The sequence below is a fragment of the Manis pentadactyla genome, chromosome 9 (assembly GCF_030020395.1).
Source record: "Manis pentadactyla isolate mManPen7 chromosome 9, mManPen7.hap1, whole genome shotgun sequence".
Lineage (NCBI taxonomy): Eukaryota > Metazoa > Chordata > Mammalia > Pholidota > Manidae > Manis > Manis pentadactyla.
Window position 1 is genome coordinate 68,794,168 of NC_080027.1, and position 24,835 is coordinate 68,819,002.

At 36.6% G+C, this 24,835-nt stretch overlaps 2 protein-coding genes across 8 annotated transcripts in view; one reads left to right on the forward strand and one right to left on the reverse strand.

The window, feature by feature from the left end:
- The window catches only part of KIF18A (kinesin family member 18A), a 77,984-nt gene extending 66,080 nt beyond the window's left edge, over window positions 1-11,904 (reverse strand). For 3 of the 5 annotated variants that reach the window (XR_005023460.2, XM_036879085.2, XM_057507525.1), the window contains exons 1-3: window positions 11,792-11,904; window positions 2,262-2,634; window positions 2-159 (exon numbers count right to left, since the gene is read on the reverse strand). Coding sequence is in view for 4 of the 5 variants with exons in the window: in XM_036879085.2 (XP_036734980.1) it covers window positions 2-159; window positions 2,262-2,586 (483 nt within the window). In the remaining variant the exon portion in view is untranslated. Of the gene's footprint in view, window position 1; window positions 160-2,261; window positions 2,635-11,654 lie in introns of all 5 variants that reach the window. The other 2 variants (XM_036879086.2, XM_057507524.1) reach the window with 2 other exon arrangements.
- Window positions 11,905-13,459: 1,555 nt separating this feature from the next.
- METTL15 (methyltransferase 15, mitochondrial 12S rRNA N4-cytidine) overlaps window positions 13,460-24,835 on the forward strand; it is a 209,103-nt gene continuing 197,727 nt past the window's right edge. For 2 of the 3 annotated variants that reach the window (XM_036879065.2, XM_036879064.2), the window contains exons 1-2: window positions 13,460-14,065; window positions 22,923-23,209. In XM_036879065.2, the coding sequence (XP_036734960.1) occupies window positions 22,940-23,209 (270 nt within the window). In that variant the 5' untranslated portion in view covers window positions 13,460-14,065; window positions 22,923-22,939. The remainder of the gene's footprint in view (window positions 14,066-22,922; window positions 23,210-24,835) is intronic. The other variant, XM_036879062.2, reaches the window with a different exon arrangement.

Genomic DNA, 24,835 nt, shown 5'->3' on the forward strand with positions numbered 1-24,835 from the left:
CCTCCAGATAAGAAACTGCGATACTACATACTTTCTCTTCTTTAATTTCATCCATGTATTTATAAAGGTCTAACAATGTTAGGTACATCACTCCAGGTTCAGCAGCTGATCCTAGCATTGTGTGGGTCTTCCCAGCTCCAGTGGCACCATATGCAAGTACTGAGTTTTATGAAAAGGGATTAAAGCTCTTTGTTAAACATATATTATTATATCCATTGTCTAGTATATCAATCTGGATATCCTGAATAGGAACATTAAACCCAATTATATCTGAAATTAATTTATAGTCTTATCCTAAACATATGGGAATTTTAGCAGAAATCTTACTCCTTTTGTCTATTCTGATTAGTATTAGTATCACCCACCATTCTCCCCTCACATCCTTTCTTCTACAGCAGTCTTAGAAAATTTCTCAATTATCCATCTTTTTACCTAGTCTCAATCTTCTTTGATCCATCCTTAGAATTTACTTATTTTTATGAAAACAGAATCTGAGTATGTTAAACCTTAATTGTTCCACAGACCTACATGAGAAAAATTTCCTCACCTTGGAATATATATTAGGCCCTCTAAGAGATGGCATCTGGCTCTCTCTCCAGCTTATTTCTTTCTTTTTTGTGGTCTACGTATACAAGATTTGAAATTCTCTGCATGTGCTGGTCATTTTCTATTTCACTGCCTTTGTCATACTTAATCTGGCTGGGAAACTTTCCCCTGTTCTAAACATTCAGAACAAATGTCACTTTCCTGTGCCTTCCATGACCATCACAGGCAGAAATGCCTACTCCCTCATTTAAGCCCTTAGTATATGCTGCACATCCTTCTATTCTATCATGTATCACACTGTATATCCTACTGTGAGCTCCACCAAGGGTGGGGCCATGTACTTTACACTCCTAGCAAATCACCTTGTAGACAGCAGGTACTCAGTACTTAAGTTTGCTGAATGAATGAATTCCAGACAGAAGCCTTTATATAATTCTTTAAAAAATTCTTGTTTTAGGAAAATTAATTTGTTTTTAAGATTCTACCCAGTACAACATTAAAACGATGTATTTCTTCAAATGCAACACAACACACACACACTTTTTCCTCTCTGATTTACATATGGCAAATACCCAACATAATATTCAGTTAAGGCAGTAAGTTCTCATATTATTACTGGTAAGAATATTTTTGTAAGTTAAATCTCTCTGCTCAGCTAAATGTTAAACTACAAAAGTACTTCTCAGTAGAATAAACTGATGCATGTTTCACTTTATTACATTTTATGTAATACAGTAGTACACAAGTCTTTAGATATCTGGATAAGAATAAAAAGCCAAGATGATGTCAAAGATACACTATTAGTTTGGTAGAAATTTTTCATATGTCAAGAAAAACTTTAAAAGTCTCTAGAGACAAGATGGGGTTGAATGAAGAAAGAATATCTGCTTAAAAATGAGAATCACAGCAGCTTTAATCAATAAACCACATTCCACTCTTGCTTTACCAAATGTGTAAGTCTGCTGTAATAAAATCGAATGAATTACTGAAAGCCAAAGAAATGTGTTAACAGTTTTGGGGTATCTTAAAGAAAATATCCTAAGCTGGGGCAATTAGAAAAAGATAATATTATTAAGTGCCATGTAAGCATTGAATTAACTGGCCATTTAAACATCTCTTTTTCTAGGAAATCAACATGGCTGCTTTCAAAGGCAATTACAGGTCTGTCCAGAGCACTAAAGATGCTTTTTGGGCTGAAGATATGTTAAAACAGCACATGATACTCAACTAACATGGGCTTTAACATTTTCATTTCAAGCTAAAGAAAAATGGTGCCATAAAGAAATATCCAAGTGTTCAGAAATATCTATGCCCCAGGTATAGAGCTGTATAGGTAAGCAGTGGGAATAGTTATGAATATAAATAGTGAGAAATCTGGTATCAATGGCAAGAAGCATGTGGTTATAATAACACAGGAAACTGAAAGGATGACCATTTATAGCTACCATAGCAAGACCCTGGAAGAGAAAGTTTCACACAGTCTCACACACAGTCTCTCTCTCTCTCTCTCTCTCTCTCTCTCTCTCTCACACACACACACACACACACAAAATCAAAGAAACTCTACATTTATCGTGAAAATCTACTGAACTTAAGAATTTTTAGCAAAAAGGACCTTTTTTAAAACTATGTCTAAAAAAAAGTACTAGGAGATGTACCTTCTAATGTAAAACTGAAATCAGATGGAAAAATTAAACCCCAGGGGAAACAATTACCTGTGCAATTATATCCATTCAAAAAACTACGAAGAATTGGCTTAGTAGTGTGCTCAAAAACTTCCAGTTGAGTTGAAGTTTCATCAAAAACAGCATCAAATACAAACTTAAGATCTTTATTTTGTCTCTTTGTAATATCTCTATTTAGAATTTTCTTGCCATGGAAAAAACTAATTTCTTCTTGTTTGGGATCAAAAACTAAGATATGCTTATCCACAACATGGACCACTTTATGGAATCCAGATTTCTTTTCCTTTGTGTTTTCAGGACGCACACGAACAACCACTTTCATGTGGTGACCCAGTTCTTCCTCAGTGACAGACATTGTTGCTTATCTTGATTCCTCTGCTTATATGAATGCCTGAATATTTCTCTGAAATTAAAAAGGAAAATATAGTATTAATATTAGTTCTACTTGCATACAAACTGACTGGCATGTAGTAGTCATTAAAAAGATGTGTTCATTTTGTTCCACCACCAGGTAAATATTTATATGCATACATACACACACATATATCTATTCAGCTATCTATGCATGTATATCTACATGTATATATGTATTATTTACATATTTACTCATATATGCGTGTTTATGTATATACATATATATTTCATGTATATATATGTAATATACATTTTTTTTCACTCCTTGGTTCAAAATTTTCCAATGGTTCTTTATCTTATACAGAATACAAGTTGAAGTTTTTTCAATGGCCTACATTTTTCACCTAACATCTTGTTGCTGTCTTTGCTCACTCCATTCCAGCTGACACAGCAAGCCCCACAGTAGGTTCTTTCCACAAGCCATTCTTTCTATTGTTAAGTGCTTCCCTCAAAATCTGCATGACTTAACTCCCTCACATCTTGCTCATGTTGCCCATCTGCCCACCATTAAAAATGCCAACCCAATTCCTAATCACCCTTATACTGCCCTATTTTTTTCCCAAAGCTTTTATCACCTCCTAAAACATATTTTTTACTTATTTATAGTACTTGTTATCTTTTCTCTTCTAGTTAAACTATAAGCTATTTAAGGGCACCTTTAAAAAATGTGTTTTGCTTATCAATGTGTTTCAAGAGCCTAAACCAGTTCCTGGCACATGGTAGACAATCTCAGTATTTGATGAATAAATAAATTAGTGAATACTAAAGGTTTTTTTTCCCACCTTGGTCTTAACTTGTAGATTCTAGATTTTCTGGATAGTTGGAGCTCCCAAATTAATGATCTTTGTTAGTTTATCTTGACTTTTCTTGTTTTTAATCTGAGGCAGTCATACAGTTAGATGATAATTTTTAAAGCTATCATTGATATACCCTAATTTTGGATCATGATAAAGCTGAGACTTTAACATTCAGAGATTAGGATCTCTGAGTACACCACAGAGTATACACAATCTCTATCACCTTCATAAACTGAGCTAATTGATGCTTCCTTGCAACTAATATTTTAACTTTATGAGTCTCTGAAATACAGGTAGAGATGAACCTGATAGTATCAATTTTCACTCCCGTGGTTTGTAGCCAGGATCACTTACTAAAAATAGTTCACAAGCCAAGGATCTCCTTTCATTACCTTGACATGATTCTGAGAGATCCTTTTCAGTCCATTTCCCTGACTCAAACTGAACTAGTGCTGGAGCCCATGAGAGAATCAGAGTTAGGTTTTTGGGTAGCCTAGCTTTATATGTGGCTTAGCTGAAAGCCCAGGTCTGACTAACATTTCAAATAAAGAGATTTATCAGGGTCTTTTGTGTGTAGATCACTTAAGTTTTTCTATTGTGATATAAACACTCTTGCTACTATGTACATAACATACCATAAGGAATAAAGATTTGCTAGACCACTGAAGGAAGACAGACAAAAGATGATGCTGATGCTGTCAACTCAGAACAGGGTGGTGGTCCAATTCTGGATGTAGTCTACAAGTAAAAACAATAGAATTTCCTGATAGATGTGGAGTATGAGATAAAGACAGGATTCAAGAAAACTCCAAAGTTCTTGTTTGGCCCGAGTGTTGGAAGTTTGGAGTAGCCATCAACTGACACAGAGGGTAGAACAGTGTTTTGGGGGGAGGATGAGGCATTCCATTCTAGACCTCTTAAATCTGAGAATTTAGTAGACACTTAAGTGGAAACATGGAGGCAGCAGGAATCCAAGTTAAGAAAGTAAAGGCTGTCCTCAGAGTCTTAAAGACATTTGAAATTTTTAATTTAAAAATGGCATTAAAATTTAGGGGGAACCTTTAAATCAAGGAAGAAATAATTATCATTGTGTTAAATACTGTTTAATAGGTCAACTACTTACTAAGAAGTAACCACGGGATTTAGTAACACAGAGGCCAATGAAAAGAACAATTCTGGAGAGATGGTGGGGCAAAAGTCTGAATGGGAGAAGACTCAGTGAATACAGGAAGTACTAATGCAAAAATGAGCGAAGAAATGGTGAGGGAGGAGGGAGAGGAAGGATTAAAATAGTTGTTTGTTTTTACAATGGGAGAAATAATAGCAATGATAAAGCTAAAATATGTCATAAAACCATATATTTTTGGAGAATTCAAATAAGGCCAAAGCAATCTAAAAGCAGAAGATGCTGGACATAGCACACCCTTTTTAGGACTCTGTCCTTCCCCCAAAATAGAATGCTGAAGAGGAAAGGATGGTCATTTAGATTCTAACATCAGGTCCCAGGTGAATTACTACTCCCCTCCTTCTTCATCCATGAGCTTCTGTCTAGCTAAATACCATAAAGCACCAGTACCTCCTTATATGACCTTGGACAAGTGACTTAGCCTCACTTAGTCTCAGATTTCTCATATGTGTAAAAGAGATTATACCTCATAGCATGATTGTAAGAGCTAAAAGAGATAACAAGTATTGTAACAAGTATTAAGTGTATTAAGGTATTTAATAAATGTCAATTCTCTTTCCTATCTGCCCCCATTTCTGCCTATTCTTCCTAAATATTTTGGTCCATCATTTTTAGTGTTTCCAATGGGCTTGTGATTGGCACTTTGGGTAGGACAAGTTTTCCTTATTTGGAACTGTTCCATGTATTCCGGGATGTTTAGCATTTCAGCTCCCTGTCTATTAAAGGCTGGTGGCATACCACATTCTTCATGATACCAAAAAATTAACTACATTTCTAAAAGCTTTATAAATATGCAATATGCCTTGACTTTACCTGACATGCTTTTTTTTTTTTCAATGACAGATACAATAATGTAATGGTTAAACATATATAAAACATCAGGTGATTATTTCAAAATAGACCTTCAAATCTCACAGTTGGATGGTACCTCTTGCTAATTAACCAATTAACTAATTAACTTAATAACTACAGATGTTGGAGCTAGACAGCTTTGGTTAAAGTTCCAGCTCTACTTACTGACTGTGACAGTGGGCAACTTACTTATGCTCCTTGTGGCTGTTTTCTCATCTGTAATGGGGGAATAATAGTAATACCTATCTCATAGAGTTGTTGTGAGGATAAAGCACTTAGAGCAATGTCTAGCAGAGTATGCACTACAAGTGTTTGCTGCTATCACTATTATTATAAACAGTAAAGAAACAGATATTAATAAAATAGTGATAAAAGTATTTAAAGGTGTAGTAAGTGTGACAAATGCTATGAAGTAAAGGTAAATAATGCCACTGTAAAACCACCACAGGGGGTTAATATAGTGGGAAATCTTTCCAGAGGAAGTGACTGGAGCTTAAAGATGAAGGATGGATAGTTATTAATCAGGTAAAATAAGCATTTCAGGAAGGAAAATTAGGTAAGTATTCAATAAATATTTATTAAGTGCCTTCTATGTGCTAGGCATTTTTCTGGACGCTGGGATAGAGAAGGTCAGGAGATTATATGTGGGTTCCTATGTTAGACAGGGCAGTTGAGAGAAGCTTGTCTGGTGGGGTGACTTTTTACAGAAACTAAAGTGAGAGAGTGAGAAAATGTGTCTCCAAGGCAAGAGGCTTTTAGGCAGCAAGTCCATAAACTGTGGCAGGAAACAGCTTATGCAGAGGACATCACTGGCTGCATGGTCAATTTGCTTAAATCTCATTTCTTTTAACTGTTTAGTTTTAGATGATTGCAGTCTATAGCATCTGAAGAAATGCTCAATTTACCTTTGGTCAGTCCTGATACATCTGGAGAGAACAAAAGGGAAGGAAGAGAGTGCATTAAAAAAATAAAACTGGTAAGAGTGGGGACAGATTTAGATCTTGAATGCAAGGCTATAGAAAGTTTATATTTGAAACTAACTAGGAATTATTGAGGATATTTTAGAAGGCAATAAATCTTACTCAAGCAATGTTTCATGGGCAAATTTTAGTAACTACTTAAAAGGGTCTAAAAAGTATAGTATCAAATACAACTTTGTTTTACAACTTGTTACAAATTTTAAGATGGACATCCATCTTAATTTTTAAAGTACCACGTACTTCCCTACTTTTCCAAACCACATGCATCAATATAATTTCTTATTAACACCTAATGTCAACAGAATCACCAAAATGTAAAAAATTAGTCAACGTTCAAATACACTGTCTTCACTACACTGCTGGTGGGAATGTAAATTAGTTCAACCATTGTGGAAAGCAGTATGGAGGTTCCTCAAAATGCTCAAAATAGAAATACCATTTGACCCAGGAATTCCACTTCTAGGAATTTACCCCAAGAATGCAGCACTCCAGTTTGAAAAAGACAGATGCACCCCTATGTTTATCGCTGCACTATTTACAATAGCCAAGATATGGAAGCAACCTAAAGAATGGATAAAGAATATGTGGTACATATACACAATGGAATATTACTAAGCTGTAAGAAAAAAACAGATCCTACCATTTGCAACAACATGGATGGAGTTAGAGGGTATTATGCTCAGTGAAATAAGCCAGGAGGAGAAAGACAAGTACCAAATGATTTCACTCATCTGTGGAGTATAAGAACAAAAGAAAACTGAAGGAACAAAACAGCAGCAGAAGCACAGAACCCAAGAATGGACTAACAGTTACCAAAGGGAAAGGGACTGGGGAGGACGGGTGGGAAGGGAGGGATAAGGGCGGGAAAAAAGAAAGGGGGCATTATGATTAACATGTATAGTGTGGGGGGGCATGGGGAGGGCTGTGCAACAGAGAGAAGACAAGTAGTGATTTTATACAGCATCTTACTATGTTGATGGACAGTGACTGTGAACGGGTATGTGGGTGGGGGGGGACTTGGTGAAGGGGAGAGCCTAGTGAACATAATGTCCTTCATGTAATTGTAGATTAATGATACCAAAATAAAATTTAAAAACAACAAAAAACAAATACACTGTCTTCAGGGATTAACAAGGTTGTTCCTACAGTACTGCATGATGACTGCTTTCTTTTCTAACATAGCCAAGTAAAAAAGATGAACATGTAATTGATTCTGAATAAGGTACAGAGAAATCAAAATCTTAGACCATGTTTTACTAAGTAGAAAAGAACAGCCTAAATATTGTGATCTGTGTAATAATGTGTTGACTCAAAGATTCTTTTCAGATGACTATTCAGGTAGAATCACAGCCTGTGATAAATTTTGTCATATCTGTTCCCAAGTGGTATTTGTTGAATGGAATCTAAAGTGCAAGCCGGTAGAATTTTGTTGGTGGAACCTAAAACATTAAGGAGAAAGCACTTCCAACACCACTGTTCATTATAATAGAAAGGTATTTGTATAGTCTAGAGAAAGTAGATTACAAAGAAAGTAATGAGGGCTAACAAAGGACTTTAGTTGTGAATATATAAAATGACAGGATTGGACTATGTGATATCTAAGGTCTTTTTCTAGCTCTAAAATTTTATGATTATTGTGTATGATTAGAAGAGGGTACAAGAAATTGACAAAAATAACAGCTAACGGGACTGTATGGTTTTACCTTCATATCCCTAATCTCTGTAGTGAACCTGGTATGTAGTAAATTCTCAAATATTTGCTTAATGAATAAATAAGTTAATTATAAAAAGTAGATATGGACTCCAACAAAGCAATTTACCTAGAGTAGAGGCAAACATATATTTCTCATAATCAACATATTACAGTAGAGGACAATGATCGACAATAATAATGAGGACCCTGAGGCATTAAAAAAAAGTTAAACAATGTGCCCAATTTCTTGTTTACAAAATTTCGAAAGTGGTAAGATTGTGCTATATGTTATTCATTGAGGGTGTTAAAACATTGTATTACTTAACAAGGGTAATAAATAGTTCATTCCTCTGCTATGTTTAATAAGTGTTAAAATCTAATCCCCTTCAATAGCCGCAAGATAATATAAACCAAGTTGAACAAATCCTTAACTTATAACTAGATACTGCTAATCCTAGATAAAATAGAAGCTAAAGATCCACCTCAACTTACATGCAAATACAATCAGAAATTGTATTTAATTAATTGATTATATGTACTGATACCTTCTTTAAAAGCAATCATATCATGTTAGTTACTCATGTCATTCCTGTACTCTCAATTCTCCAGTGATTTCCCAGCATAAGAATAAAATGCAGTCCTTAGAACATCGTATAGGTTCTACAATTGGTCCCTGTCTACCTCTCTGGCTTTTTCTTCGAGTGTCATCCTCCTCCTTGATTATTCTTCAGTCACACTGTTTTTCTTAAGTGTTCCTAAGACACTTCAGTCTTGTTTTGGCCTCATGGCCTTTGCACTTTCTTTTCTCTTTATCTGGATGCTCTACCTTAGGATATTTTCAAATCTTAAACTCTCAGGTTCATCATTCAGCTCTCTGTTCAAATGTTACTTCACAGAGGCTTTCCCTAAAGATTTCATTCAAAATAGTTTCACCCTGTCCTTTCCTCTCCAATCTCTTACCTGCTTTATTTTTCTCCTTAATATCTAGACTAGTTGGAAAATATATATTATCTGGTCACATATTTATTGTTTGCCTTCTAGAATATAAGTACTGTGAGAGTATGGACTTTGTACCCCAGAACCTAGAACAGGGCTTGTCAAATATTTAGAACTCTACATATTTGTTGAATAAATGAATAAATCAACTAGTACAGATTTTGAACATAGTGTGCAAAACACACAGGATAGGAGATTTATATATAATCATTTGTATTTTTATAAGATACATACATATTTGTATACGCATGGGCTCTCTCAGGAAGAACACTCAAGAAATTAATAACATCAATTGCCCCACAATGGGGAAATACGTAGGTCTGGGTGACAAGCAGGCTTACTTTCTATCCTTTTGTAGTGTTTGGATTTTAGACAAATCTAGGTAATTTTATTTCAAAAACAAAAACAAAAAAAAACCAAGAAACTTTTTCATTTAATAAGTAATATTTATGAAATATTTTCTATTCAGCTCTTATTCTACAAATACAGATGTACTAAGCAATTTAAATACTTCTCATTCACAATCCTATGAAATTATTATTATCATTCCTATTTTATAGGGGGAATAAAACTATTGAACAGATATAACAGGCTAACATTACACTTATCAGAAGCACAAGACATAGGATTTGAACTCTGACTGATTGAGTCTAAAGTTTAAGTATTTCATCACTACTCTCCCTGATGGAAATATATAATCTCCAGAGTTTTTCTTATTAGAATTAGTTAAAAATACATATTTGTCTATTTTTGGTAGAAACCTCAGGGCCTAGTATCGTTTTTGAATGAATGCTGACATAAAACAAAGTTTATAATTTCTCTGTGTTTGCTGGATATCACACAGCATCTATGCTCAGCAACTATCCTCTTAGTTGAGAACTCTTGAATTAGGTCAATACGGTGACAACTAGACGACAGTTATCATTTGAGCACACTCTCTAGGCCAGGCATTACAGCAAACATTCAGCATTCATCATCTCATTCAATCGTTAAAATAATCACTAAGGTATATTCTATTGCCTCCATTTTACAAAAACAAAGACTTAGCTTTAGGGTAAGGAACTTTTCATTATGACATAGCTAGTGAGGAGTCAGCATGTTGACTCAGGTACAAATGCAAAATCCATATTCTCATCCATGCTCTACTGGAATCAGTAGATACTTTCAAACAATGGAATGGAAATAGTGTACAAATTATCTTGAATGTGTAATGATAAATTATAAATTATTTCTTAAATACAAACTCAAACCTGAATTAGATTCAGACTGAACAGACATTTTTTAGGACCAGGATCATCCTCCTCAGTATCATTTATAGTTTCTGCGACTAAAATTTCATTTTGGAAATAACTTTTTGTTAGAGTCACTGCTTCTACTAATTTACAAGCATCAAGAACAAAAATTTCAAATGGAGGGACGGGCAGCACTGACAACTGGGTTACTTTTTCTTCCCAGTTTTCATAGAGTTGACAGCATAGAGATCATTTTACTGCGGATATTAACTGATTCCAGATATAATTATAGTGGGATGAGATGCACTTATAGAATGAAAATTTTATGTACTTTTAAATACTTGGTTAGTGAAAGGAGATTAATTACCACCATAAAGGCGGTGGTGTTTACTGAAACAGACAGTTCTTAGGAAAAAAACAGAAACTTAATAACAAACACTATCTAGTCTTTGAATCTTAGTCTCCAGCACCGAAGTTCACAAATACCTCCCCAAACCTGAATGTAGTGGAATAACTCTACCTAGGAAAACTTGTATAATGCCTAACACGGTTCATCCGACTGTTAATTACCTAAACTACATATATTATAAAACAGAATTACTCAAATCTGGTTAATCTTTTATAAACTGCAGTCAGTCTTGATCTCTCGGTAACTGAAACCCTAATGAGCTCCTTAAGGAGAGTGTGCAGAAACTAAGAACAGTGAAGGACTGATTATTCGCAATGCTTAAAGTTCCTTCATTTGCATAACGCTTTGCCAGGTATCCTCTCTTCCAAATCATCAGTTACTCAAAAATCCCGTGGGGCAGTGCTGGAGGTCTTATCTTTATACTACAACTGGAACTCAGGTCAGGTTCCACATTGACCCTTGCCAGGTTAACGGCAGAACCTCGCCGGGCAAAAAGTGTATAAATTGATGAACCAAGGCTCCTCATTTGATAGTTAAGCCCAGAGTAACATTTACATCTATCTGTGTCTGAAACGCTCTAAATTTGGAGTCCGGGAGACACTTTACACTACGCTGTACGGTGCTGGACAGTGAAGTGCTTTACCGAAGTCTAGGAAAACGGCCAGGATGCCCTTTAAATCTTCTGCCTCAGAATTTAAAGCAGGAGATCCCTCCTGCTCTTCCTCCTGAACAGTCAAGGTCTCCTGATCAGGCCCAGCCAGGGTCTAGCGGGTTCTAAAATTCCTCCTTCCTTTCACTTTCTCCACAGGAACGCCAACTATCCCCTACACCCCAAACCCACTCCTATCCCCACTCCGACTCAACGTTTCCGTGTTTGTCAACAAGTCCACCTGGTTGGTCCTCTACGTCTGAGGCAAGGGACCCTTCGCTTCCAGCGACACAGGTACTCAAAAGCGGCGTCCCTGAGACCAGAGTTTTCTCTTCGCGGGCCTCTCACTCACCTCAGGCCAGGAGAGTTTACCGGGACACTTCACCTCGGCAACGAATCAAACTCAGCCACAAGATTCAAACACAAGCCAGCTTCCTCAGCGCGTCGTTTCATTGGCTGCGATTTTTAACGTCATTGCGTCACAATGCCGCGGCGCGTTTGGAGCCGGGAGCCTCGGCCGCGCGGCGCAGAGGACGCCGCCTAGCTCTGCGTCGCCGTGGCAACACGCACGGCCGTTTCCGGAGGCGGTAGCCGAGGTGGGCGGGGCGGGGCGGGGCGGGGCGGGGCTGGAGTTGCAGGTGGGAGCTCCAGGCCATCTCGAGACGCGCGGGCGCAGGGAGGGGTCTCAGGGTTTAGGGTGTGAGTGAGACGGGTGCGGGCAGGGGTTGTCGTGTGCCTCTGCTAGGGGTCAAGACTGAGCGTGTTGAGTGTGTATTAATGGGTTCTGGTTATTTTTTTTTCTGTGTTGACTAGTTGGGCCTTCCACTCTTTGAAAGGTGTAGGGACCTGTTTCTTCCAGCCGCTTTATCTCAAACCAAATTGGGGTCAATTCACCTCAATTAATTTAAAGTGCAGGGCTTTTGGTTTGAGTCCTTAGGATGCATTTCTCAGGACTCCCAGGCCTACTTCCTGACTGAAATTCTTTGGTGTTTGGCTGATTTTTTAATTTTCCTTTCTAATGATGGCATTACAAAATAAATTCACTTAAATTTATTGGCCTACTTCATTATTGGATGCAGTAGTTTTTTAGCCCTAGGTTGAAGGTATTTCAGTGTGTACACTTGAAAAAAAAATACCTGGAAAAATGCAAAATATGTTTGCTAACTCATCTCTTTTTCAGGATATTTTTAATACAATCTGGATTTCATTGTTTTTGTATTTACTATTATTGTATTCGTTTATTCCGCAATTACTGATTGTAGCTTGTCTGATAGTATCCATTGAGTCAAACTCCCTGCCCTCTTGGTGCTTATATTCTGGCGATTCAATATCACCATATAAATAGGATGGCACAACACTAATGCAGAGTATTTTTAATGAAACAATGTATGGAAAATCCCCATATTATGGATACTTATTTCCTAGTGAAAATCAGAAACACTTAATTGTATGTGATGGATGCTATATGACAGGGCATCAGTAAAGCTACTAATTGCTGGCTATATTATATATATGTTAACTAATGCAGTAGTTATTTGTGTGGTGCTGAGTTTGGTAATAACATTAAGAAACCCTTTTATTTCAAATATGCAGTCACTCTATAGAACTTTACCTTTGATGCCTCAGGCATTTTATTAACTTACATATGCTAATCTCATTTAATTTTCAAAACAGCCCTATTGAGATGTAGGTACTATTTATTTTACTTAAGAGGAAACTGAAAAAAATCCCTAAAAGAAAATATTCCTCTAGAACTGTACAAACCAGCCGATTCAGAATTCAGTCATTTGTCTCTGAAATACTTTCTAGATTAAGTGATAGTAAAATGCTATTTTAATCTACTCTGAAAATACGGATGCTTTACCAGTTTTGTGTAAAATTGCATTGATCACTGGTGAATAAGTAGAAGTGTTTAACATTTCATTTTGACACCCATATTGTATAAGATTTACCAGTCTCAGTTGTTTCTACACCAAATGTAAGTACTTATTTTACATTTAACTTTAAATTGTGGTTTACTCTTGCCATTTAGTGTTCAGATGAGGTCCGTTTTATTAAGGAATTGCATATTTAGCTTGAGCACAGAAATTTTAACGTTATAAGCCAAGACGTTAAACAGTATAACAGAAAGGACAAGAGACTGGTGTATTTTGTAATGAAATGAAGTAAAAAGAACCAAAAGTTTTGAAACACGTAGTGCTAAGGAGACAAATTCCTGCCTTTTAAAAATCGCAGTATAACTAACTGGGGTGTTTCTTAGAGCACAAATTCAACAAAGGTTCTTAGTAAACTCAGAAGAGTGCAGCTAAGGATAAAATGCAAAGTTAGATTTAAAGTTGTATCAGACATTTTTTTTCTTAAGTAAAAGTGAATTTAAACCTTGCAGTGGTAGGGTCTTAGTCCCCGCCCCAGGAGCTGCAACAGTGGTTGCTGGAGGCTGGAAACGGCGGAACTAAAGGAAGACGGATCCTTCAGTTGCTGGGGCGGACGTGGGCCCAATCTGTCCGTCCTTGCAAGTTTCCCCCAGGGCAGGGACTTAGACCTGTGGCAAGTTGAGGTTTTCCGGCACCGTGGGGGTCGTCGCTGGCTCGAGTTAGAAGACAGCCGAGAAATCTTCGTGCCTCAGGTGAGGAGAAGGTGGCTGAGTCCTGGGAACTCTCTTGGAGCCCACCCCGCGCCTTTGGAAAACTTCCACGGGTCGCCGGAGTCGCCCGCGATAAAGGAACATACACCCCTGCTCCCGCTTCCTTTCATCAAAACTAATTCATCCTGAGTTCCGAAGTTTCTAAACACTTTTCCCTCGTCAGTATATTTCTTAGGTAGAAGGATGCATTCTTCCTTTTAAACCCCTTTCACTTTCTCTGGGTTCGGGTGCTAGCCTCCAGTTAGGTTTTGGCCTTAGGAATTAAGTTTTCAAGCGGGTTTTCTCTCAAGGAAAAGCTGATATGCAGTGATGGTGATTGGTAGTTTCCAGACGTATCACCGTTGTTTCCCCACCATTCAAAGACTAACCTGGCCAATTTCGTGGTCTGAACAACCTGAACTGAAATTTGTTGGCAGAGAAAAGTTAAGTTACTTACCTAGGAAACCACAGAGTTGGCCCTGTAGTCCAGGTTTCCTGACTCTCTGTTCCTCCCTCTGACTAGAGGGAACTTAAATTGCCTTAAATAATTCAGGGTGGCTGGCTCTTCCCCGACAGCAGGAATGCCTTGGGTTATCTGGTAGGATGTTGGGCTTCAGAGGAGAGGGAAGGAACTCCATTTAGAGCTTGCCCCTTCCATTTTTAGGGAGGTATTCAAGGAAACAACCCAAGAGGAGAATTAATTATTGAGGCTTTTCATGTTTATCCACAATAATAGCCAATTAGTGCATCAGAAAATCTTCAAACTTTATATCTTGAACACAGTTGAGTAAATACATAGAAATTGAATGAAGAAGACAAGAATTTAATAGCGGCAAAAGAAGCGTTTTTTTAAAAATCTTGATTGCATTTTCCCATGTGGTTGTGATTCCGATACTGGAATTGATGGTTTCTTTTTGTTTACTTAAAAAAAAAAATCAAAAAAAATCTGAACATACAGTGTGGATAGTTTAAATACCTCAGATTCCACTATTTAGGCCTGTACATTGTCCTCTGTTGGGTACTCCATAGTATGCTGTATTTCTAAGTGGAGTACGACTAAGCGATAAGATACTGGCTCCTAAAAAAAAAAGTAATTTCAGATAATACAAATACATAGGTAATTAAAGCACCATTCAATTACATGAGTGCATTAAATAAAGCTGGTGGTCTATGTTTATAGCATAGTGGTTAATATTACAGGCTCTGGGGATACAATGCTGGAGTTACAGTTGTATCTTTATGGCTCTTTAGTTATGTAACCTTTTGGCAAATAACTTGTCTGTTTTACCTATCTGTAAAATGGAAATAATAATAGTATCTACTGCTTAGAGTTGTGGTAAGGATTGAATGAGTTTAGTATATGTAGTGTGCTTAGAACAGTAAGTAGTACTTATTAAATGTTCAATAAATGTTAGCTTTTATTTTTAAAAATGTTAGAAACACTTAAGTTAGAGGGTAGTTGGATTTTATATAAGCAATCTGAAAATCATTAGGCATAATTAGTAAGTTGTCTAATTTGTCATTGTTAAATATACAAAATTTTACTTAAAATACCCATTTTCAGTCTACTATTTTTTTTTTTTGGCCATTTTTTCCCTGTGTCATATTTGCCATATAATTCTGTGGATCATGTCTTTGGTAAAGTTGGCATATTATTCTCAGGGTAATATCTTGCTGAAATTATATCTGTATATTATACCAGAAAAATATATATTTCTTTACTGGTTATTACATATGAACAACTTTTCAACATTATTCTTTATTTTCTATTGCAAAAGGAAGGGGAGGCATATTTAAGTAGGATTTATATTTCTTCAAGTATTTTGAGAATGTGTTTTTGGTAGGGTCAGGTAAAATTTCCTAAAGCAGAGTTTGATAAAAATCTGTAAAACCTGGCATTTATCCATCCATTAATTTTTTTTCTGGAAAACATTAAGCACCTAATGTGCATTTTTTTTAGTATTTTTTTATTTTGTTATCATTAATCTACAATTACATGAACATTATGTTTACTAGGCTCTCCACTACCCCAAGCCCCCCCCCCCACAAACCCCATTACAGTCACTGTCCATCACCATACTAAGATGTTGTAGAATCACTACTTGTCTTCTCTGTGTTGCACAGCCCTCCCTCCTATTACGATTACATTCTAATCATAATATCCCCTTTCTTCTTCCCTGCCCTTATCCCTCCCCACCCTCCCATTCTCCCCAGTCCCTTTCCCTTTGGTAACTGTTAGTCCATTCTTGGGGTCTGTGATTCTGCTGCTGTTTTGTTCCTTCAGTTTTTCCTTTGTTCTTGTACACCACAGATGAGTGAAATCATTTGGTATTTCTCTTTCTCTGCTTGGCTTATTTCACTGAGCATAATACCCTCTAGCTCCATCCATGTTGTTGCAAATTGTAGGATTTGTTTTCTTCTTAAGGCTGAATAATATTCCATTGTGTATATGTACCACATTTTCTTTCTCCATTCCTCTACTGATGGACACTTAGGTTGCTTCCATTTCTTGACTATTGTAAATAGTGCTGTGATAAACATAGGGGTACATCTGTCTTTTTCAAACTGGAGTGCTGCATTCTTAGGGTAAATTCCTAGGAGTGGAATTCCTGGGTCAAATGGTAAGTCTATTTTGAGCATTTTGAGGAACCTCCATACTGCTTTCCACAATAGTTGAACAAATTTACATTCCCACCAGCAGTGTAGGAGGGTGCCTCTTTCTCCACGCCTCGCCAACATTTGTTGTTGTTTGTCTTTTGGATGGTGGCCATCCTTACTGGTGTGAGGTGATATCTCATTGTGGTTTTAATTTGCATTTCTCTGATAACTAGTGATGTGGAGCATCTTTACATGTGTCGGTTGGCCATCTGAACTTCTTCTTTGGAGAACTGTCTGTACAGCTCCTCTGCCCATTTTTTAATTGGATTATTTGCTTTTTGTTTGTTGAGGTACGTGAGCACTTTATATAGTTTGGATGTCAAGCCTTTATCAGATCTGTCATTTACAAATATATTCTCCCATACTGTAGGGTACTTTTTTGTTCTATTGATGGTGTCCTTTGCTGTACAGAAGCTTTTCAGCTTGATAGAGCTTTTCCTTTCGCGGGGAAATATGTTCATGAAGAAGTCGCTAATGTGTATGTCCAAGAGATTTTTGCCTATGTTTTTTTCTAAGAGTTTTATGGTTTCATGACTTACATTTAGGTCTTTGATCCATTTTAAATTTACTTTTGTGTATGGGGTTAGACACTGATCCAGTTTCATTCTCTTACATGTAGCTGTCCAGTTTTGCCAGCACCATCTGGTGAAGATACTGTCATTTCCCCATTGTATATCCATGGCTCCTTTTTGAATATTAATTGACCATATATGTTTGGGTTAATGTCTGGAGTCTCTAATCTGTTCCACTGGTCTGTGGCTCTGTTCTTGTGCCAGTACCAAATTGTCTTGATTACTATGGCTTTGTAGTAGAACTTGAAGTTGGGGAGTGAGACCCCCCAGTTTATTCTTCTTTCTCAGGACTGCTTTGGCTATTCGGGGTCTTTGGTGTTTCCATATGAATTTTTGAACTATTTGTTCCAGTTCATTGAAGAATGTTGTTGGTAATTTGATAGGGATTGCATCAAATCTGTATATTGCTTTGGGCAGGATGGCCATTTTGACGATATTAATTCTTCCTAGCCAAGAGCATGGGATGACTTTCCATTAGTTAGTGTCCTCTTTAATTTCTCTTAAGAGTGTCTTATAGTTTTCAGGGTATAGGTCTTTCACTTCATTGGTTAGGTTTATTCCTAGGTATTTTATTCTTTTGATGCAATTGTGAATGGAATTGTTTTCCTGATTTCTCTTTCTGTTGGTTCATTGTTAGTGTATAGGAAAGCCATAGATTTCTGTGTGTTAATTTTGTATCCTGCTGCTTTGCTGTATTCAGGTATCAGTTCTAGTAGTTTTGGAGTGGAGTCTTTAGGGTTTTTTATGTACAATATCATGTCATCTGCAAATAGTGGCAGTTTGACTTCTTTACCAATCTGGATTTCTTGTATTTCTTTGTTTTGTCTGATTGCTGTGGCTAGGACCTCCAGTACCACGTGAATAACAGTGGGGAGAGTGGGCATTCCTGTCTTGTTCCCAATCTCAGAGGAAAAGCTTTCAGCTTCTCGCTGTTCAGTATGATGTTGGCTGTGGGTTTATCTATATGGCCTTTATTATGTTGAGGTACTTGCCCTCTATACCCATTTTGCTGAGAGTTTTTATCATGAATGGATGTTGAATTTTGTCGAATGCTTTTTCAGCATCTATGGAGATGATCATGTGGTTTTTGTCTTTCTTTTTGTTTATGTGGTGGATGATGTTGATGGATTTTCGAATGTTGTACCATCCTTGAATCCCTGGGATGAATCCCACTTGGTCATCGTGTATGATCCTTTTGACATATTTTTGAATTTGGTTTGCTAATATTTTGTTGGGTATTTTTGCATCTACGTTCATCAGGGATATTGGTCTGTAGTTTTCTTTTTTGGTGGGGTGTTTGCCTGGTTTTGTTATTAGGGTGATGTTGGCTTCATAGAATGAATTTGGGAGTATTCCCTCCTCTTCTACATTTTGGAAAACTTTAAGGAGAATGGGTACTATATCTTCTCTGTATGTCTGATAAAATTCCAAGTTAAATCCATCTTGCCTGGGGTTTTTTTTCTTGGTTAGTTTTTTGATTACCGCTTCAATTTCTTTGTTGGTAATTGGTTTGTTTAGATTTTGTGTTTCTTCCTTGGTCAGTCTTGGAAGGTTGTATTTTTCTAGGAAGTGGCCCATTTCTTTTAGGTTTTCCAGCTTGTTATCATATAGGTTTTCATAGTATTCTCTAATAATTCTTTGTATTTCTGTTGGGTCCGTCATGATGTTTCCTTTCTCATTTCTGATTCTGTTGATGTGTGTTGATTCTCTTTTTCTCTTAATAACTCTGGCTAGAGGCTTATCTATTTTGTTTATTTTCTCTAAGAACCAGCTCTTGGTTTCACTGATTTTTTCTATTGTTTTATTCTTCTCAATTTTATTTATTTCTTCTCTGATCTTTTTTATGTACCTCCTTCTGTTGACTTTAGGTCTCATTTGTTCTTCTTTTTCCAATTTGATAATTGTGACATTAGGCTATCATTTGGGTTTGTTCTTCCTTCTTTAAATATACCTGGATTGCTATGTACTTTCCTCTTAAGACTGCTTTTACTGCATCCCACAGAAGTTGGGGCTTTGTGTTGTTGTCATTTATATCCATATATTGCTGGATCTCCATTTTAATTTGGTCGTTGATCCATTGACTATTTAGAAGCATGCTGTTAAGCCTTCATGTGTTTGTGAGCCTTTTTGCTTTCTTTCTACAATTTATTTCTAGTTTTATATCTTTGTGGTCTGAAAAGTTGGTTGGTAGAATTTCAATCTTTTGGAATTCACTGAGGCTCTTTTTGTGGCCTAGTATGTGGTCTATTCTGGAGAATGTTCCATGTGTACTTGAGAAGAATGTGTATCCTGTTGCTTTTGGGTGTAGAGTTCTATAGATGTCTATTAGATCAATCTGTTCTAGTGTGTTGTTCAATGCCTCTGTGTCCTTACTTATTTTCTGTCTGGTGGATTTGTCCTTTGGAGTGAATGGTGTGTTGAAGTCTCCTAAAATGAATTCATTGCATTCTATTTCTTCCTTTAGTTCTGTTAGTATTTGTTTCACATATGCTGGTGCTCCTGTGTTGGGTGCATATATATTTATAATAGTTATATCCTCTTGTTGGACTGAGCCCTTTATCATTATGTAATGTCCTTCTTTGTCTCTTGTTACTTTCTTTGTTTTGAAGTTTATTTTGTCTGATACCAGTACTGCAACACCTGCTTTTTTCTCTCTATTGTTTGCATGAAATATCTTTTTTCATCCCTTGACTTTTAGTCTGTGCATGTCTTTGGGTTTGAGGTGACTCTCTTTTAAGCAGCATATAGATGGGTCTTGTTTTTTCATCCATTCAGTGACTCTATGTCTTTTCATTGGTGCATTCAGTCCATTTGCATTTAGGGTCAATATCGATAGGTATGTACTTATTACCATTTCAGGCTTTAGATTCGTGGTTACCAAAGGTTCCAGGTTACTTTCCTTACTATCTAAGAGTCTAAGTTAACTCACTTAGTATGCTGTTACTAACACAATCTAAAAGTTCTTTTCTATTTTTCCTCGTTTTTCTTCCTCCTTCATTCTTTATATATTAGGTATCAAATTCTGTACTTTTTGTCTATCCCTTGATTGACTTTGGGATAGTCAATTTAATTTTGCATTTGCCTCGCAATCAGCTGCTCCACCCTCCCTACTGTGGTTTTACTACCTCTGGTGACAGCTATCCAACCCTAGAACACTTCCATCTATAGAAATCCCTCCAAAATAGACTGCAGAGATGGTTTGTGGGAGGTAAACTCTCTCAACTTTTGCTTATCTGGAAATTGTTTATTCCCTCCTTCAAATTTAAATGATAATCTTTCCAGATAAAGTAATCTTGGTTCCAGGCCCTTCTGCTTCATGACTTTAAATACATCATGCCACTCCCTTCTGGCATGTAAGGTTTCTGCTGAGAAGTCTGATGTTAGCCTGATGGGCTTTCCTTTGTATGTGATCTTATTTCTGCCTCTGGGTGCTTTTAACAGTCTGTCCTTATCCTTGATCTTTCCCTTTGTAATTACTATGTGTCTTGTTGTTGTCTTCCTTGTGTCCCTTGTGTTGGGAGATCTGTGGATCTCCATGACCTGAGATACTATCTCCTTCCCCAGATTGGGGAAGCTTTCAGCAACTACCTCCTCAAAGACACTTTCTATCCCTTTTTCTCTCTCTTCTTCTTCTGGTATCCCTATAATGTGAATATTGTTCTGCTTGGATTGGTCACACAGTTCTCTCAATATTCTTTCATTTTTAGAGATCCTTTTTTCTCTCTGTGCCTCAGCTTCTTTGTATTCCTCTTCTCTAGTTTCTATTTCATTTATCATCTCCTCCACCGTATCCAACCTGCTTCTAATACCCTCCATCGTGCTCTTCAACGATTGGATCTCCGACCTGAATTCATTCCTGAGTTCTTGGATGTCTTTCCATACTTCCATTAGAATGTAGATTTTTATTTTGAACTCCCTTTCAGGAAGAGTCACGAGGTCCATATCATTTAAATCTTTCTCGGGAGTTGTATTAATAATTTTACTCTGGACAAGGTTCGTTTGCCATTTCATGTTTGTATGTGGCACCCCCTATTGTCCAGAAACTCTATTCTGGAGCTGCTCAGCCCCTGAAGCAATGTCGCGGGTCGCAGGGGAGCGGTTCTGGTACCTGGGGGGGAGGAAAGAGCTGTTCCACGCCTCCTGGCTCCTGTGGCTGTCTCCAGTGCCTGAGCCAGTGGGCCATGTCACACAGGTACGTTTTTTGTCCCAGAGCAGCCGGGTATGGATTCCTGTTTTCCACAAGCAGCTGGAATCCCAGTCTCCCTAGGAACTCTGCCTGTATTAACTTTCCAACTCATGCAAGTCTCATGATAGCACCATAAAATGTAGGTTTGTGCTACCAGAGCAGATCTCCAGAGCTAGGTATTCAACAGTCCGAAGCCTTCCACTCCCTCCCTGCTCCATTTTTCTTCTTCCGGCCGGTGAGCTGGAGTGAGGGAGAGGCTTGGGTACTGGGGAGCTACAGCTCTGGTACGTTACCCCCTTCCATGAGGTCTGCTGTTTTCTCCAGGTGTGTGCAGTCTGACGCAGTCCTCTTTCCTATTTCTCTCTCAGTATTAGTTGTGCCAATTACATTATCTAATTGTATGCAGTTTTAGGAGGGAGCCTCTGTCTCTGCTCTTACACTGCCATCTTTAATCCCATCTCCAGCACCTAATGTGCTTTTGATTTTGTTGATATAAAGGCATCTTCTTACTCCTTAATAACTCATAATCCATGAAGGAGAAGAATTGTTAATTTAGTGTTTACTGTAGTAGTGTTAGAAACATTGCTTACAACTAATTGAGTAAAAAGCATAATGTTTTCAAAAGGTCTGTTAATATACTTACATGAATCCTTTCTTCCTCTGCATTTTAAAGAGTTACAGATTGCAGAATAAAATGGAGCAAATATGAGAAAGTGTAGAAATATATCAATTATATACTTGTTTTTGGTGGGCAAGCGACCGATAAAATGAAAGTGGATATGAAATGCCAAATTGTGCTCAGTTCAATGTTCATAAATAGTTTCAAGTGATATGTAGTAAACTAATACAGGCCATGGTGAGGTGATCTCATCAGAGAAAGTATATGACAAATCTTCAAGATTTTCATAGACTGATCACTTTGTTTCCTTTTGAATATATGTACATAGTATTTTTCCAGGACAGTTTCTCAAAGAAAATTAAATTGAAGATGAAGATTTAACATAATGAAAAAAAAATAGGAGAACTTGAAATGAAAGAGTGCCTGAATCTACAATAGAATCATATTTATAGTCCCCTCAGCCATCCAGATAGCTTTTTCAAATAAGCAATTCTAATGCATTGAACTCATTCTTTAGACTTAATTAAAATTCAACAAAATGTATTTCAGTAAAATGACTAAAAATCAATTTCACACTTCTGATGGTTAATGCATTAATGGTCGTAGAGCTTATCAGGCCTCATTAAAACATTATATTTTCAGATCATTCCTGAAGTTGCCTTGAGTTCCATACTTTGCATAAGGAGGTTAGTCACCTTCACTTCTTTAAGATGAGTCTTGCATATTTTTTCCATGTTAACATTGCATATTGATTTGCTTTCCCCAAGTATTGTAACATTGTTTAAAAAAATCCAACAATCATGATTTTTAATCTTTTTTTCCTAGATTTGTTGACTTCCAGAATGCTTCGATACCCATATTTTTGTAGAGTCTATAAAACATTTCTTTCATGCTGGTTGGAAACTGGCATGTGTAGTTTAGGTGTCAGGCCAAAAAAAATACATGTTACAGCAGAAACATACAATGAATATGAAGCCCAGGAGCAAACAGATCAAACTGGAGCACAGGAGTTAAACAGATCTCTTGATAGAGATTATGAAGCTATGAATAAATTACATATTCCAGTAATGGTGGATGAAGTTGTTCATTGTTTGGCACCACAAAAAGGGCAGGTAAGTTGATTAGTTTTTTATTTTTTAACATTTTTTAAATTGAGGTATTTACTTACTTTACTATTCACAATTTTAAAATGTCCAATTCAGTGTTTTTAGTGTATCTCCACAGTTGTTCAAATCATCACCACTGTCTAACACAGGAACATTTTCATTATCCTTTTGGGAAACCCTATATCCATTAGCATTCACTACCCATTTACACCTTCCTCACACCCCTTGTCCCAGACAACCACTAATTAATTTTTTGTCTGTATGGGTTCACTTAATCTGGACATTTCATATAAATGCATTCATACAATATATAGCATTTTGTTTCTGCCTTCTTTTACTTGACATGTTTTGAGATTCATCTGGGTGTAGCATTATATCTTTTTATTCCTGAATCATTCCATTGCATGGATATGGCACTTTTTTTAATCCATTTATCAATTAGAAGTCATTTATATTTCTACTTTTTGTGAGAGAGGGAGAGACAGGCTGATTCTAAGGAATTGATTCACATGATTATTGTTGGTTGGTAGGTCAAATCTGCACAGTAGGCTGGCATTGTGGAGACCCGGTAACAGTTGCAGTTTGAGTTCAGAGGCAGTCTATTGGCAGAATTCCTTCTTATTCCAGAGAGGTCAGTCTTTGTTCTATTAAAACTTTCCATTAATTGGGTGGAGCCCACACACATTGTGGAGGTAAGACCACTTATATAGTCCCAAAATTTGAATATTAATCTCATTCAAAAAACCTTCACAGAAATAATCCAGAATAATGTTTGACCAAATATCTGGGCATTGTGGCCCAGCCAAGTTGACATATCAAATTAACCATCAAACTTGCCTTATTTAGAGTGTTGCCTGCTGGATTATATAAGGTCTTAGATATGAAAATACTTTAAAATCTATAAAGAGATCATAAAAATGTGATACAATATTCAAAAAGAAAAAGATAAAAACTTTCTGAAAATGAAGCATATTTACAAAAGGGAAGAAATTAACATAGTAAATTTTCTTCAAGTGTCTGTTTATTACTATATGCTAATACTTCTTAGAATACTGACTTCAGAAATATGACCTCTTATTCCAGAAGCTAATATTATTACTTAACTCAGTTATTTTCATATTAAAAGTCACATCTTTTTCCAGTATATAGTGGCTTAGTACTTAAGAGCAAAGGTTCTTTAATTAGACTGTGTAGTGTTGAATCTGTAGCCTAACATGCATGTTGTGCATATATATATACACACACACAGCTCTTTTTTTTTTGAGACCTCTTCAAGTAGAATTCTTAAATGAGATTATATAGAAAAGCATCTAGCTCAATGCCATCACATTGTGGGGACACTAAAATACAAATGAAAATGTAAATTAAAAAATCGCATAAAAATATGTAAGTATTTATGATATGTTTGAGTTACATATGAGAGGGGAGGGGAGAGGAGGGGCTGATAGTAAAAAAGTAGAACTGAATTCAACAGCTTGTATTTGACCTTTGGAACGAGAAACCAAACCTCATTGTATAATTGCTGAATCCTAGTAGTAAAAACCAAATATTTATTTTGCAGTACCACAAAGTAGAAAAAGAACCAAACAAAAACAAAGCCCACTAAGTGAGTGTCCTAGTAAATCAGTTTTG